At 54.0% G+C, this 17,470-nt stretch overlaps 1 protein-coding gene across 8 annotated transcripts in view; it reads left to right on the top strand.

Moving 5' to 3' along the window:
- The window catches only part of OPA1 (OPA1 mitochondrial dynamin like GTPase), a 278,588-nt gene that overhangs the window by 233,779 nt on the left and 27,339 nt on the right, over nt 1-17,470 (top strand). For all 8 annotated transcript variants that reach the window (XR_011199307.1, XR_011199308.1, XR_011199309.1 and 5 more), the window contains one exon: nt 10,993-11,082. Coding sequence is in view for 5 of the 8 variants with exons in the window: in XM_069212739.1 (XP_069068840.1) it covers nt 10,993-11,057 (65 nt within the window). In the remaining 3 variants the exon portion in view is untranslated. The remainder of the gene's footprint in view (nt 1-10,992; nt 11,083-17,470) is intronic.

Raw genomic sequence — 17,470 nt, 5'->3', positions numbered from 1 at the left:
CACATGTCCTGTGAGCTCCCCTCCCGATAACATAGGTCAGACCTGCACAGTGTACACGCGGGGGACAGTACCCATCCAGCGGTCACATGTCCTGTGAGCTCCCCTCCCGCGGACATATGCCAGACCTGGAAAGTGCACTCCCAGGGGACAGTACCTATACAGGGGTCACATGTCCTAGGCCAGGGCTGAACAGTGCACAACGGGAAACAGTACTTGTCTAGGGGGTGTCATATGTCCTGTGACCTCCCCTTATGCTAACGTAGGCCAGGCATGGACAGTGCACACGGGGGGGGACAGTACCTGTCCTGCTGTCACATGTCCTATGAGCTCCCGACCGCTGGCATAGGCCGGGCCTGGACAGTACCTGTCCAGGGGGTCACATGTCTTATGAGCTCTCCTCCCGCTAACATAGGCCAGGGCTGGACAGTGCACATGTCCTGTGTGTAGGAAAGTACCCTCTTTTTTGCATGGTAACTCCCACCTTTTGTCTGCTGTCTGTATACTTAGACTGTCTTTACTGGGATCCTGCTTACAAGCACCCCAGTGATTGTGCTCGCTCCCTCTAAATTTGGTTACCTAACACTTTGCACACCCCACAATTGGCATACTAGTGCCCCATGTAGGGCCCTAGTATTATGGTACTTAGGTACCCAGGGCATTGTGCCACCAGGGGTTCCTCATGGGCTGCAGCATGTATTGTGATACCCGTGGGGGGGCATGCAAAGTGTCTGCAAGCCTGCAATTGCAGCCAGTGTGAAAAGGTGCATGCACCCTTTCACTACAGTCACTGCACCAGGTCATTGTAAGTCACCCCATGGTAGGCCTTCCTAGCCCAGAGGGCAGAGTGCAGGTACCTGTGTGTGAGGGCACCCCTGCATGAGCAAAGGTGCCCCTACAAACTCCAGTTCTATTGCACAGGACTTCCTAAGTGCGGGAAGCCATTTTAGCCGTTTACTGGACCTGTGTCCAGCTACATAATGGTAACTCCGAACCTGTGCATGTTTGGTATCAAACATGTCAGAATCATACCCCCATACTGTTGTCAGTATTAGTTGTATGATTCCATGCTCTCTGGGGGCTCTTTAGAGGACCCCCAGTATTGCTTCTACCAGTCTTAGTTTTTATTTTATTTTTTCGGGGCAGCCACACTGCTGCCACCCCACAGACAGGTTTCTGTCCTCCTGCTGCTTGACCAGCTCAGGCAGGGGAAGGCACAACAAAGGATTTCCTGTGGGAGAGGGCGGCAACACCTTCTCCCCTTGGAAGTGGGTGTTACATGGCTTGGGCGGGGTAGTCTCCCCAAGCCATCAGTATGCTTTGAAGGGCACAGTTGGTGCCCTCCTTCCATAAACCGTTTTCCACCAGTCCAGGGCTTGGGGAAAAACAGATACTTACCTCAGCTCTCCTGGTCGCTGGCGGTCACTCTGGTACTCACCTCTTGGGGTTCCTAGTTCCTCCACCTCCCCTCTACTAATTCCACATCCTTGGGTCGGGGACTGCCTTTCACCTTCCACTTTCTTAGTATGTGGTTTGGCCCTCCCCTAAGATCCTCACTGTTTACCTATACTTTTGCCAATGCTTATTGTTTTCTATGCTATTTACTGTTTACTAATATTTATATAATACTGTGTTTACTTACCTCCAGGTGGGGGACTGCCTATTCAGTATTATAGTATTTGTTACCAAAATAATGTAACTTTATTTTTGTAACACTGTGTGGTTCTTTCATGTGTGTGAGTACTGTGTGACTACAGTGGTAATGCATGAGCTTTGCATGTCTCCTAGATAAGCCTTGGCTGCTCATCCACGGCTGCCATTAGAGAGCCTAGCTTCTAGGCACTGCCTACAGTTCACGAATAAGGGATCCCTCGACCTATAAGGTGATAACACCATAGGTGCTCGCCACACACCAGGCCAGCTTCCTACACCGTGACCTCCCCTCATGCTAACATAGGCCCGACCTGGATAGTGCACACCCAGGGGACCGTACCTGCCCAAGGTCACATGTCCTGTGAGGTTCCGACCGCTGACCTAGGCGGGGCCTGGACAGTGCACCCTCGGGGTACAGTCCTTGGGTCACATGTCCTGTGAGCTCCTCTCATACTGACATAGGCCAGGGCTGGACAGTGCGCCCTCGGGGGACAGTACTTGTCCTGGGGTCACATGTCCTGTGAGCTCCCCTCCCGCTGACATAGGCCAGGGCTGGACAGTGCGACCTCGGAGTGCGCCCTCGGGGGACAGTACTTGTCCTGGGGTCACATGTCCTGTGAGCTCCCTTCATGCTGACATAGGCCAGGGCTGGACAGTGCGCCCTCGGAGTGCGCCCTCTGGGGACAGTACTTGTCCTGGGGGTCACATGTCCTATGAGCTCCCCTCATGCTGACATAGGCCAGGGCTGGACAGTGCGCCCTCGGGGGACAGTACTTGTCCTGGGGTCACATGTCCTGTGAGCTCCCCTCATGCTGACATAGGCCAGGGCTGGACAGTACACACCCGGGGGGCAGTACCTGTGCAGCGGTCACATGTCCTGTGAGCTCCCCTCGTGCTGACATAGGCCAGGGCTGGACAGTGCGCCCTCGGGGGACAGTAGATTTCCAGGGGTCACATGTCCTGTGAGCTCCCCTCATGCTGACATAGGCCAGGCCTGGACAGTGCACAACCAGGGGTGGGGGGGGGTCAGAACCTGTGTAGCGGTCACTTGTGCTAGGTCAGGGCTGGACAGTGCGCCCTCGGGGGACAGTACTTAGTACTTGTCCAGGGGTCACATGTCCTGTGAGCTCCCCTCCCGCTGACATAGGCCAGGGCTGGACAGTGCGTCCTCGGGGGACAGTACTTGTCCTGGGGGTCACATGTCCTGTGAGCTCCTCTCATGCTGACATAGGCCAGGGCTGGACAGTACACACCCGGGGGGCAGTACCTGTGCAGCGGTCACATGTCCTGTGAGCTCCTCTCATGCTGACATAGGCCAGGGCTGGACAGTGCGCCCTCGGGGGGGGGACAGTACTTGTCCTGGGGTCACATGTCCTGTGAGCTCCTCTCCCGCTGACATAGGCCAGGCCTGGACAGTGCGCCCTCGGGGGACAGTACTTGTCCAGGGGTCACATGTCCTGTGAGCTCCCCTCCCGCTGACATAGGCCAGAGCTGGACAGTGCGCCCTCGGGGGACAGTACTTGTCCTGGGGGTCACATGTCCTGTGAGCTCCTCTCATGCTGACAAAGGCCAGGGCTGGACAGTGCGCCCTCGAGGGACAGTCCTGGGGTCACATGTCCTGTGAGCTCCTCTCATGCTGACATAGGCCAGGGCTGGACAGTACACACCCTGGGGGCAGTACCTGTGCAGCGGTCACGTGTCCTGTGAGCTCCTCTCATGCTGACATAGGCCAGGGCTGGACAGTGCGCCCTCGGGGGGGGGGACAGTACTTGTCCTGGGGTCACATGTCCTGTGAGCTCCTCTCCCGCTGACATAGGCCAGGCCTGGACAGTGCGCCCTCGGGGGACAGTACTTGTCCAGGGGTCACATGTCCTGTGAGCTCCCCTCCCGCTGACATAGGCCAGGGCTGGACAGTGCGCCCTCGGGGGACAGTACTTGTCCTGGGGTCACATGTCCTGTGAGCTCCCCTCCCGCTGACATAGGCCAGGGCTGGACAGTGCGCCCTCGGGGGACAGTACTTGTCCTGGGGTCACATGTCCTGTGAGCTCTCCTCCCGCTGACATAGGCCAGGGCTGGACAGTGCACACCCGGGGGGCAGTACCTGTGCAACGGTCACATGTCCTGTGAGCTCCCCTCCCGCTGACATAGGCCAGGGCTGGACAGTGCGACCTCGGAGTGCGCCCTCGGGGGACAGTACTTATCCAGGGGTCACATGTCCTGTGAGCTCCCCCCCCGCTGACATAGGCCAGGGCTGGACAGTGCGCCCTCGAGGGACAGTCCTGGGGTCACATGTCCTGTGAGCTCCTCTCATGCTGACATAGGCCAGGGCTGGACAGTACACACCCTGGGGGCAGTACCTGTGCAGCGGTCACGTGTCCTGTGAGCTCCTCTCATGCTGACATAGGCCAGGGCTGGACAGTGCGCCCTCGGGGGGGGACAGTACTTGTCCTGGGGTCACATGTCCTGTGAGCTCCTCTCCCGCTGACATAGGCCAGGCCTGGACAGTGCGCCCTCGGGGGACAGTACTTGTCCAGGGGTCACATGTCCTGTGAGCTCCCCTCCCGCTGACATAGGCCAGGGCTGGACAGTGCGCCCTCGGGGGACAGTACTTGTCCTGGGGTCACATGTCCTGTGAGCTCCCCTCCCGCTGACATAGGCCAGGGCTGGACAGTGCGCCCTCGGGGGACAGTACTTGTCCTGGGGTCACATGTCCTGTGAGCTCTCCTCCCGCTGACATAGGCCAGGGCTGGACAGTGCACACCCGGGGGGCAGTACCTGTGCAACGGTCACATGTCCTGTGAGCTCCCCTCCCGCTGACATAGGCCAGGGCTGGACAGTGCGACCTCGGAGTGCGCCCTCGGGGGACAGTACTTATCCAGGGGTCACATGTCCTGTGAGCTCCCCTCCCGCTGACATAGGCCAGGGCTGGACAGTGCGACCTCGGAGTGCGCCCTCGGGGGACAGTACTTGTCCAGGGGTCACATGTCCTGTGAGCTCCCCTCCCGCTGACATAGGCCAGGAGTGGACAGTGCGCCCTCGGGGGACAGTCCTGGGGTCACATGTCCTGTGAGCTCCCCTCATGATGACATAGGCCAGGGCCGGACAGTGCGCCCTCGGGGGACAGTACTTGTCCTGGGGTCACATGTCCTGTGAGCTCCCTTCATGCTGACATAGGCCAGGGCTGGACAGTGCGCCCTCGGAGTGCGCCCTCTGGGGACAGTACTTGTCCTGGGGGTCACATGTCCTATGAGCTCCCCTCATGCTGACATAGGCCAGGGCTGGACAGTGTGCCCTCGGGGGACAGTACTTGTCCTGGGGTCACATGTCCTGTGAGCTCCCCTCATGCTGACATAGGCCAGGGCTGGACAGTACACACCCGGGGGGCAGTACCTGTGCAGCGGTCACATGTCCTGTGAGCTCCCCTCGTGCTGACATAGGCCAGGGCTGGACAGTGCGCCCTCGGGGGACAGTAGATTTCCAGGGGTCACATGTCCTGTGAGCTCCCCTCATGCTGACATAGGCCAGGCCTGGACAGTGCACAACCAGGGGTGGGGGGGGGGTCAGAACCTGTGTAGCGGTCACTTGTGCTAGGTCAGGGCTGGACAGTGCGCCCTCGGGGGACAGTACTTAGTACTTGTCCAGGGGTCACATGTCCTGTGAGCTCCCCTCCCGCTGACATAGGCCAGGGCTGGACAGTGCACACCCGGGGGGCAGTACCTGTGCAACGGTCACATGTCCTGTGAGCTCCCCTCCCGCTGACATAGGCCAGGGCTGGACAGTGCGACCTCGGAGTGCGCCCTCGGGGGACAGTACTTATCCAGGGGTCACATGTCCTCTGAGCTCCCCTCCCGCTGACATAGGCCAGGGCTGGACAGTGCGACCTCGGAGTGCGCCCTCGGGGGACAGTACTTGTCCAGGGGTCACATGTCCTGTGAGCTCCCCTCCCGCTGACATAGGCCTGGAGTGGACAGTGCGCCCTCGGGGGACAGTCCTGGGGTCACATGTCCTGTGAGCTCCCCTCATGATGACATAGGCCAGGGCCGGACAGTGCGCCCTCGGAGGACAGTACTTGTCCAGGGGTCACATGTCCTGTGAGCTCCCCTCCCGCTGACAGGCCAGGGCTGGACAGTGCACACCCGGGGGACAGTAGATTTCCAGGGGGTCACATGTCCTGTGAGCTCCCCTCATTCTGACATAGGCCAGGGCTGGACAGTGCAGACCCGGGGGACAGTAGATTTCCAGGGGGTCACATGTCCTGTGAGCTCCCCCTCATGCTGACATAGGCCAGGGCTGGACAGTGCGCCCTCGGGGGACAGTACTTGTCCAGGGGTCACATGTCCTGTGAGCTCCCCTCCCGCTGACAGGCCAGGGCTGGACAGTGCACACCCGGGGGACAGTAGATTTCCAGGGGTCACATGTCCTGTGAGCTCCCCTCATGCTGACATAGGCCAGGGCTGGACAGTGCGCCCTCGGGGGACAGTACTTGTCCTGGGGTCACATGTCCTGTGAGCTGCTCTCCGCAGGCATAGGCCAGGGCGGGACAGTGCACACCCGGGGGACAGTACCTGTGCAGCGGTCACATGTACTAGGGCAGGGCTGGTCAGTCCATACCCGGGAGACCCCCTACGTTGTGTTTCTGTTTTTATAGAATAATTAAAGGTATTTTCCTGAAAGGAGTGCGATTTCGCCCCCCTCCCTCCCCCCAAATCTAGTGGCTGCATTATATGAGGGTCTTCCCAGCACCGCACACGGGGATCACAGATGTGCTGTAGATTCTGCCTTTAGGACTCTCTTGTCCGTGCAGTGCCTTCATATGTGCCACAGGCTTCAGTGGGCAACAGTGCCAATCTCTTGGGATCTCCGGTGATCGAGACATGCCCCTTGCAGTAATTAAAGCCCTGTTTAATCTTGCAGTGTAGGGCTGCGGGGAGGGGGGGTCTGCTGGATGCTGGGGGCTGCTGGGGGCCCGAGTTCTTGTCGCAGGATTGGTCCATTGGCTGCTATTTCTGATAAAAAACGACACGCAATGACTCTTTCAGCTGTAAATCCGTCTCACACAAGCCCGTGAAAGGGGTCCCCCGGCCTCCATCTGGGGGCACCTTGCATCCAGACACAGTTACACGTCGGGAGGGGGGGCGCGGTTCTGTTTGATGCTGTTCGCGGATTAAGGCGAGGGCAGAAAGTTGTAAAGGGACGGAGCCTGGCGACCCCCGGATGAAAGGCCCCCCGGGACCAGGTCTCTGAGCTGGGGGATTATGGAGTATTCATGATGGGAGCAGAGTCTGCGTGAATGGGTTTAGGGCTCATCCCGTAGGTAAACAGCCAGTCAATGAGGACCAGGGTGGGCCTTCCTGCCCCCAGACGCCGCCCTCCGCTGCCAGGGGACGTCACTATCCCAAGCACGGGGCACCCAGACCCGTCCATTCAGTCATTACAAAATATCAAATGAAGAGGTTGAGCTGTCGGGTCTCCAGGGCCTGAGAACTCTCTTGGGGTGGGGGGTATGTTGTACCACAAGCGACCACCAGGCTCTGACAGCACCTCACTGCAGACAGGGAGGCCGAACAGGTGGATCTCCTGCGTGGGTAGAGCTGGGGGGGTGGTGGTCCCGTCGCACGTCATCCGGCTAGACCTGGGGTATGTGGTGGTCCATCTGACATCATCCAGCTAGTGTTCGGCAGGTGGCTGCCTGTCACACATCATCCGGCTAGAGCTGGAAGGGTGCGGTCCATCACACGTCGTCCGGCAAGTGCTGGGCAGGTGGTGGTCCGTCACACATAATCTGGCCAGAGCTGGGCTGTTCAGGTGGCGGTCCATCACACGTCATCCGGCCAGAGCTGGGCATGTGATGGTCCATCAAACATGAACTAGAGTTAGACAAGTGGTGACCCATCACACACAATCCAGCTACATCTTGGTGGTGCAGCCTTTCGCACATCATGTGGTTAGAGCTGAGTAGGTGGTGGTCCATCACACATCATTCGGCTAGAGCTGGGCAGTTGGTGTTCTGTCGCTCATAATCCGGCTATAGCTGGGCAGCTGGGGGTCCGTCACACATAATCTGTCCAGAGCTGGGCTGGGCAGGTGGTGGTCCATCACACATCTTTCTGCTAGACCTGTGGTATGTTGTGGTTCATCTCACATCCTCCAGCAAGTACATCAGCTGGCTAGAGCTAGGAGGGTGGTGGTCCGTCACACATCACCTGTCTAGTGCTGGTCAGGTGGTGGTCCGTCACGCATCATCCGGCTAGTGCTGGGCAGGTGGCGGTCCAATACACGTCAACTGGCTAAAACTGGACAGGTGACTCTTGGTCACACATCCAGCTAGAGAGGGGCAAAATGTGGTCCATCACACATTATCCAGCCAGATGTGGTGGTCTGTCACACATCATGGGGTTAGAGCTGGGCTTGTGGTGGTCTGTCACACATCATGTGGTTCGAGCTGGGCAGGCGGCGGTTCGTCACACATCCAGCGAGAAGTGGAGGTCCATTTCATTCAGTAGGGTGGGTATTGATCAGCTGGCAGTCCATCTCAATCCATATGGTAGGTGGTCGGCAGCAGGCAGTGCATCTCACTCCATCGGGTGCGTGCTGGGCTTGTGGAGGACCGTCTCCTTCCAGAAGGTGGGTAAAGAGCCATCTCTTGCTGTAGAGTGGGCATTCAGAGGTTGGAGGTCTACTCGAGTCATTGTGTGGGTTCTGGGTGAGTGGAAGTCCATCTCACAATATAGGATTGGCACTAGCCTGGCAGCATTCCCTCTCAAGCTCATGGGATGGACCCTTAACGAGTGTAGTTTACATGTTCACAGCTGAGTATCCTCTCAATGAGTAAGTCCCATCTTGCACCACAAGGTGGAGGCTGGACAATTGGCGGTCACCTTGCACCACAGGTTGGAGCTTGGACAGATGGAGGTCACCTTGCACCGCAGGTTGGAGCTTGGACAGGTGGAGGTCACCTTGCACCATAGGGTGGAGGCTGGACAGGCGGCGGTCACTTTGCACCTCTGGGTGGAGGTTGGATAGGTGGGAGATCACCTTGCACTGAAGGGTGGAGCCTGGACATGTGGAAGTCACCTTGCACCACAGGGTGGAGGCCAGACAGGTGGCGGTCACATTGCACCATAGGGTGGAGGCTGGACAGGCAGAGATCACCTTGCACCACCGGGTGGAGCCTGGACAGGCAGAAATCACCTTGCACCATAGGGTGGAGCCTGGACAGGCAGAGGTCACTTTACACCACAGAGCTGAGGCTGGGCTGGTGGTGGTCACCTTGCTCCACAGAGCTGAGGCTGGGCTGGTGGAGGTCACCTTGCACCACATGGTGGCTGCTGAACAAAGGGAAGTCTCCTTCCATCACAGAGTGGTGGCTAGACAGGTGGAGGTCACCTTGCACCACAGGGTGGAGCCTGGACAGGTCACCTTGCACCACAGGGTGGAGGCTGGAAAGGTGAAGATCACCTTGCACCACAGGGTGGAGGTCCATCTCGTGTCGTTTGGTGGGTGCTGTGCTGTGGGAGGTGCGTCTCATGCATAGGGTGGTCACTGGGTGTGTTTAGATGTCTTGTCCAAAGCAGAAGATTGTCTAAATGAGCAACTCTACCTTGTGGTGTTGGTGTGGGCAGGTGCAGGAGACATGCTCAGAGCAGATGATACTCTGATGGGGTAAATCTCCATCTTGCATTGTGGGGCAGCTGCTGTGTGGGGTGTAGGTTATCTTGTGTTGTAGTGTGGGAATTTGGCTGGAAGAGGACCCTCTTTTACTGCAGCGTATGCTCTGAGTGGGAGACGAGTGGGTGTTGTTTACATGTTCAGAGCTGAAGGTCCTCTCATTGTTTAACTCCACCTTGCACCATGGTGTGGTTTGGGTGTAGGGGACCTATTGAGAGCTGAGGATTGTCTGAAGGAGTAACTCTTCATCTTCCACCATCAGATGTGTGCAACACAACTGTAGGTGATGTGTTCAGAGGAGGAAGTACCACTAAAGTAAGAGCTCCATCCTCCTCGTGTCACGAGGTGGACACTGGTCCGGTGTCGATGACTGAAGAATATCCCATGAAGGAGTAACTCTCCATCTCACATTGTGAAGCGGGTACTGAATGAGTTGTGTTCCATCCCACATCATTTGGTTGGAGCTGGGCTGGTGAAGTTCATGTCGTGCACATCATGGGCGGTGCACGAGTATACACGGCATGTCCAAAGCACCAGATCCTCTCAGTGCGTAACTGAACGCTGCACCAAAGTGTAGTGTTGGTGCTAGGCAGGTGTTAAGAACAGGAGTAACTCACCATATGGTTAGAAGTGGGCAGCTGAAGGTCCATCTCATGCTAGGGGAGGGGCACTGGGGTAGGTGCATGTGACTGATCACAGCAGAACATCCTCCCAGTGACTGATTCCATCTAGTGTCTTTGGGTGGGCACTCTGCTGGTGAGTGTTGGAGTCTTGTTCATAATAGAAGGAGTAACTCTCCAACTCACACTGTAAGGTTAGACTTGGGCAACTGATCCATCTCATGCCACAGGGCAGGTGCTAAACTGGTGCAGCAGAAGGTTATCTTTGCATGTGTTTGACAAGCACTACTGCCTCACAATCCAAGTGATGAGTTCTTTGCACCAGTAGTATTTACTTTATATAATTTAACTTCTCAATCCCACCTCCCAGGCAGTATTGCCCTGGAACTCATTCACAAGGTGAGGACTCTACAGAAAGATGTATTCATCTGTAGAAAAAGTTATTTATCTTATGTAACAGTATTTTTGGTGGATATTTTACCCCCTTCGGGCGTTAGCTCTTTAAAATGATAAGATCCAAAGTTATGCAAGCATCATTGGTGACATCTCACTTCCTCTTGGCATGTAGAGAGTACCAAGGAACTGACACCACCATAGTGGTGCCCGCCTGACATGTCATCACCCCCAGCAGGCAGAGGCACGGCTTGGACTGCGTGGCACCATCTGGCAACACTCGATCGTTGTTGCTGGTGAGAAATCTAGTCAATCACGTTTAATCCCTAAAGGCTGTTCCTAAAATTAGCAATCTGCAGGAAGATTATCTCCACCAGAAATATTGTTACCAAAGGTAACTTCTCCAAGTGAGTAATTCCCTCTACTCCAGAAGAAGATCTTATAACGAAGAAACCAGAACAAATTACCACTTTGAAGCCTGGATGCTATGTCCTTGTAATATTTAAGTATTGTTTGCCTCACTGAGAGAGTGTATGTTATTTTATCGCAGATATTGTTCCGTAGATGAAGGCTTTTTTTTACCCAATGTCTGTTTTTATGTTTGCATGGTTAACAGAGAAATAAGCAGTTTGTCTAGTAAAACAAAATTTCTGATTCACAGAAAAAGTCCGTGAGATCCAAGAAAAACTTGAAGCCTTCATCGAAGCCCTTCATCAGGAGAAGTAGAAGAGACCACGGGGAAGCTGTGCAGGTGAGAGCCCCCAGGGCGGTTCTGAACATTTCATGTTGCTGGGAGAGCCCAGACCTCTTAAAGTCTTAGGTGAGGGCCAGACGCATTCATGTCACAAGAAAAATAATGAGTATTGGCCTCTGAAAGGTGAGCGTGCCCAGGAGGTTGGTGGGCAAGCCAAAATGGCTCAAGCCTGGCTTATGGGGAATGTTTGTCTCCTACTTGTCCCTTTTCCTGTGGGAACATAGAGGCAATCATCCTGTGTGCGACAGTTTTCCCTCCCTATTGCAGTTTAAAGATAAAACCAATAAACGCATGACAGGCAAGTGTACAAAATATAATAAGGTGCTTCTCTGCTGCGCATACCTACACCCTGGCTGCGCTGTCATGTGCATGCGTCTCACTGAAGGCCTGCAGGACATCTGATTCTTCTTTGTTTTGCTAAGTAATATAATTGTCATGGCTATGGAAGGGGTTCATAGCTGCGTTCTTTCCCACCAATCTTCCCAGCCATTTTGCAGCTAAGGACGCGGTTCCCACAGACTGCATGGGGCCACTAGCCAGAGACTGGCCCAGCCCACCCCTCCTGACCGCCACCCTCCCTACCCCCCCCCAGTCCGGCAGCTGCCGCCTTCCAACCCTTTAGTTTGCCCTCTTGCCAACATGGGCATCCTGTGTGGGGAATAGGATACGCCATCACCTTCACCGCTGGCAGTTGATAACATCCAACAAATGGGTTTTACAGATAGTCCAAAGGGGCTAATCCATTCCCTTTCTGGACACCCCTCCACCCACGCCACCCACTTACGGCCAGCTGAAGATGGACCATCTCCTCTTGCTCATCTACAAGTGTTTTATTCCTTGGCCAAGAGAGCGATCAGGAGGGTGCCTCCATGAGAAGTGGATCGCGGTTGCTATTCCTGCTACATTCTGGTGCCCAAGAAGAAGGGAGGCCTTCGTCTTATCCTATACCTGCGCCATCTCAACTTCTTTCTGAAAAAGTAGAAGATCAAATGTTCACATCAGCTCAATCCTTGTCCTCCTGGACCCAGTAGAATGGAGGTTAGCAATGAACTTGCAGGATGCCTATTTCAGCATTCCTATTCTGCCTGCCCACATACTCTACCTGCGGTTCACGGTAGGCTAAGAGAACTACCAGTGTGCGTGCCCCTTTTAGACTTCACCAGCACCCCTGGGTTGTTTACAAAAGGGATGCTGGTGGTTGCAGTACATCCGGGGTGGTCAGGAGTTTCACTTTTCCGCTACCTCGACGATTGGCTGTTGAAGGAGGGCTCACCCCACGCAGTTAATCTCTCACCTCCAGACTAAGGTGGACCTCAACATTCTCATGGGTTGATTATAAACGAGAGGAAGTCACACCAGACTCCTTTGCCGACTCTCCCTTGGATCAGAGCTCTTCTGGTCATAATGCAGTTTGGCACCTACCCCCCCTGAATGGCGAGTCCAGGATTTTGGGGCTATGATACCCATGTTTCACCTGCTGTCCTGGTTTTTTGTGAGACTGACTTTGAGGGTATTTGGCCTTATGGTCTCCTGCATTCTGCTAGTTACACATTAGGATATGCAGACTGCAGGGGGTCCTGAAGTCCTAGTGGGTGCAGCATCATGGAAATCTCTCCGACATGGTGTAGGAGGCTGGCTTGGTTTGTAGTGGGTACCTTGGGTACTTACACCTTATACCAGGTCCAGTTATCCCTTATTAGTGAAATGTAGTAGTGTTCTAGCAGCTTAAGCTGACAGAGGTAGCTATAGCAGAGCAGCTTAGGCTGAACTATGAGACATGCAAAGCTCCTGCAATACCACTTATAGTTACACTGTACTTATACACAAGTAAAGACAATACTCAGTGTTACCAAAAATAAAGGTAGTTTATTTGGGTGACACAAGGCCAAAAATATCTTAGAGGCAATACTCCTTCTGCAGGTAAGTATTATACACAATATATACACTAGACACCAAAATAAGGTAAGTAATTAGACATAGGGTAGTGCAAACAATAGAAAATGCTACAGAATGCAATAGGAGAAAATAGGTCTAGGGGCAACACAAACCATATACTAAAAAAGTGGAATGCAAATCATTAATTCCCCCCTAGACAAGTGTAGTGTGTAGAGAATCTCTGGGAGAGTAGGGAAACCACAAAGGTGAGTAAAATACCCCATCCCAGAGCCCAGGAAAGTAAGAGTAAAGTTCTGCAAGTTTCCTTAGGACACACTACAAGTAGTGATTTGAGTTATTGCAAGAAGCAAGCAATACTGCAAACAACAAATGGTGGATTCCTGGACCTGAAGACCTGCAAAGCGAGGAGACCAAGTCCAGAAGTCAGAAGAAGTTCCAGGAAGGATAGGAGCCCCTGCCGACCTAGAAAAGGGTGCAAAAGAAGAGTCCCCGGTTGGACGAATACTGCAGAAATGCACCAAAGGAAGATGGCTGCGGGTTCCTGCGTGATGCAATGGATGTCCCACGAAGAGATGTTGGATGGAGGCGAGTTTCGGCACTAGATTCGTCAAACAAGGCTCGGTTCAAGCAAAGTCGCGTTTTGCGTCAAAGTGGCGCTGCCTGGACCCAGGAGGGACCTGGGGGCCTCAACTCGGACTGAGGAGGCAGAGGGGGCTCCCAACACTGGAGAGAACTGACAGATGACCAGGGAGCACCCACGGAGGTCCCAGGACACGGGGACAAAGAAGGTGCAAATTGCGGTTGGTGCAGCACTACAACAGAAGGTCCTACGCCATTGGAGAACAACTCAGCAAGTTGAGCATCGCAAGATAGAGTGCTGGGGACCTGGTCCAGGTTGTGCACAAAGGATTCTTACAAATAGTGCACAGAGGCCTCAGGAGGTGAAGATGACTCAGTGCACAGGGGTACAAAAGCAAACGGGGAAGGCAAGCTCTTACCTCCTCCAAATTTAGACAGCAGGACCTTAGGACAGTCTGTGCCGAAGGGGTCCACCATCTGTGTTCCAAGGAGCATGCTCGTCGCTGTGAGAGGAGTCCAAGAGAACCGGTCGTTGTCTTAGAAGATGCCTGCTGGAGCAGAGAAGTGACTCCGTCACTCCACGGGAGATTCCTTCGGTTCTTCTGGTGCAGGGTGAAGACAGGGAGTCCCCAGAGCGTGCACACCGTGGAAACTGTTGCAGTTGCTGGCTGGAGCTGAAGTTGCAGAGGAAAAGTAGCCCTTCTGGATACTTTGTTGCTGTTACAGTGGTTCTTGGAGCAGTCTGGTCAGATGATGAAGTAGTAGTTGCAGAGGATTCCTGAAGGAAACTTGCAAGCAGAATCTGAAGAGAACCCCACAGGAGAGACCCTAAATAGCCCTGAGAGGGGGATTGACAACTTTATCAGGTATGGACCTATCAGGAGGGGTCTCTGATGTCACCTGCTGGCACTGGCCACTCAGAGGACTCCAGAGTGCCCCCACACCTTGGGAACTAGATGGCTGAAGTCTGGGACACACTGGAGGAGCTCTGGGCACCACCCCTGGGGTGGTGATGGACAGGGGTCACTCCCCTTTCCTTTGTCCAGTTTCGTGCCAGAGCAGGGACTGTGGGGTCCCTAAACCGGTGTAGACTGGCTTATGCACGGAGGGCACCATCTGTGCCCTTCAAAGCATTTCCAGAGGCTGGTGGAGGCTACCCCTCCCCAGCCTGTAAAACCTATTTCCAAAGGGAGAGGGTGTAACTCCCTCCTCCCAAAGGAAATGCATTGCTCTGCCTTCCTGGGACTGAGCTGCTCAGACCCCAGGAGGGCAGAAGCCGGTCTGTGAGGTGGCAGCAGCTGTAGCTGCAGTACAAGCCTCAGAGAGCTGGTTTGGCAGTACTGGGGGTCTATGGTGGAGCCCCCAGGATGCATGGAATTGGCTCCCCAATACCAGATTTGGAATGGGGGACAATTCCATGATCTTAGACACCTTACATGGCCTTATTCGGGGTTACCATTGTGAGGCTACATATAGGTATTGACTATATGTAGTGCACGCGTATAATGGTGTCCCCGCACTCTCAAAGTCTGGGGAATTGGCCCTGGACTGCGTGGGGGCACCTTCGCTAGTGCAAGTGTGCCCTCAAACTTAAGGTTAGACATATAGGTGACTTATAGGTTTCTTAAGTGCAGTGAAAATGTTGTGAAATAGTATGTGCACTATTTCATGCAGGCTGCAGTGGCAGTCCTGTGAAAGGGTTTGTCTGAGCTGCTTATGGGTGGCAAAAGAAATGCTGCAGCCCATAAGGATCTCCTGGAACCCCAGTGCCCTGGGTACCTAGGTACCATATACTAGGGACTTATAAGGGGGGGCAGTGGGCCAATTGAAATTGGTAAATTATGTCACTAGCCTATAGTGACAAATTTAAAAGCAGAGAGAGCATAAGCACTGAGTTTCTAGTTAGCAGAGCCTCAGTGACACAGTTAAGCACCACTGACAACACACACATTAGGCCATACATTATGAGCACTGGGGTCCTGACCAGCAGGATCCCAGTGAGACAGGCAAAAATATACTGACATACAGGTAAAAATGGGGGCATCATGCCAAGAGAGATGGTACTTCCCTACACATGGTCCAGATCTCAGAGGGAAACTGCAAAGGACCTGCAGTGGTGAGTGACGAACCGTAATTTGGTCAGCAGCAGTCCCCTCTCCCTTTGCAAGCCACAGGTGACTGTAGTGACAGATGCGTCACTCCTGGGCTGGTCATCTGGAGTCTCTACTGGACTCTGAGCTCCACATCAACCTGTTGGAGCTTTGGGTGATCAGATTGGCATTGAGGGCCTTTCTCCTTTTAACAGGGGAAGGCTGGTGCAGGTATTCACGGACAACACCACCGCCATATGGTACCGCAACAAACAGGCCGTGGTGGGGTCGCGGACCCTTTGTCAAAAGGGCCTGTGCCTCTGAATAAGGTGGGACCATCAGAGCATTTCCCTGGAGTTTCAACACCATGCAAACTCTCGGAACGCTGAGGCAGATGAACTCGGCCATCGATGCCTAGCAGATCACGATCCGGAGGTGGTGTACTGTCTCCATGTCACGGCAGCAAGGGAGGTTTCTTCACCCCAACCTGCGCGCCTTCATGCGTGGAGATCGAGCTGCAACAGTTGACAGCTTTCGACCTTCCTTCCTAAGTCTGCGATCTTATTCTGGTGCCAACCATCCCTCCGCCAATACGGTATACTCCTGTCGCTAGTACAAATGTGTGTCAGGTTGTGCACCCAGGAAAATCAAACCTCTCTCTGCACCTCCTTTTCAGGTTTTCATATTTTTTCTATCTTTTACCAAGCAGGACTCTGCTCTGAGCAGAGTTAAGGGCTTTTTATCAGCAATTTCAGCATTTTTGGGGTTTCCGGGCCAACCTTCATTGTTCAAGTCACCTGTTGTGACAAGGTTCATCAAAGCTCTTCAATATGTGCTTCCTTTCAGGCCGTTCATCATCCTCTATTGGGACTTAAACTTGCTTCTCACTTTTCTGATTTGCGCGCCGTTTGAGCACCTGCACAACGGCACACTCCAGCTGCTAACCATCAAGATGCCTTTCCTAGTGGCCATAACATCAACCAGGAGGGTCAGCGAACTGCAGGGACTGTGTGCGCACCTCCTCATACTGCCATTTACCCAACAGTCTGGTCCCATGAACGCGTGCCTCCTTCCTTTTGATGGTAGTGACATCCTTTCATGTCGGCTAAAATATCACCTTGCCGACATTCCTAACTACGTCTCACCCTTCTAAAGAAGAAGAGAGACTCCCCCACCCGGACCCAAAAAGAGTGATGTCACTCTAGCTTGATCGTACCAAAGAGTTCCAGGTGGACGGTCAACTCTTCACAGGAGCTATGAAGGAAAGGCTTGAAGAAACAACCATTTCAAGATGGAAAGTACTCTGCTTAAAGATCTGCTAAGTACTTGCTGAAAAAGCAACACCCTGAGGGCTTGTGTGCTCATTCCACCAGAGCCAAGGTTGCGACCACTGCGTTAGCTTGCAGAGACCTGTCCGAGACATCTGTCAGGCAGCTACATGGGTATCTCTGCACATGTTTATCAAACACTATTGCCTGGACAGTCGGGTCCATCGTGATGGCACTTGCGCCCGTTCAGTCCTCCAGGACTTTTTAGTCTAAATTGGCTTTGCAGACCCAGCTCAGGGAGGCATTGCTTTGGTATATGTTCTAAAATAAGGAATCTGCAGCTAGAAGTCTCTATCAGATGAGCTCGTTACTTACCTTTAGTAAAACCTTATCTGGTAGAGACTCTAGCTGCAGATTTTTTACCAACTTTCCCATCCTCCACACTGTGCAAACAGATTACAGTGCGAGGTTTCATCCTTCTGAGGACTTTAGAAATGCACACCAGTTTTCAGTGTTTCTTGTGGCTCTTCTAGCTTCTGGTATGGAAAGTCT

This window comes from Pleurodeles waltl, chromosome 11 (assembly GCF_031143425.1).
Source record: "Pleurodeles waltl isolate 20211129_DDA chromosome 11, aPleWal1.hap1.20221129, whole genome shotgun sequence".
NCBI lineage: Eukaryota > Metazoa > Chordata > Amphibia > Caudata > Salamandridae > Pleurodeles > Pleurodeles waltl.
This window is presented reverse-complemented; position numbering and strand designations above follow the sequence as displayed.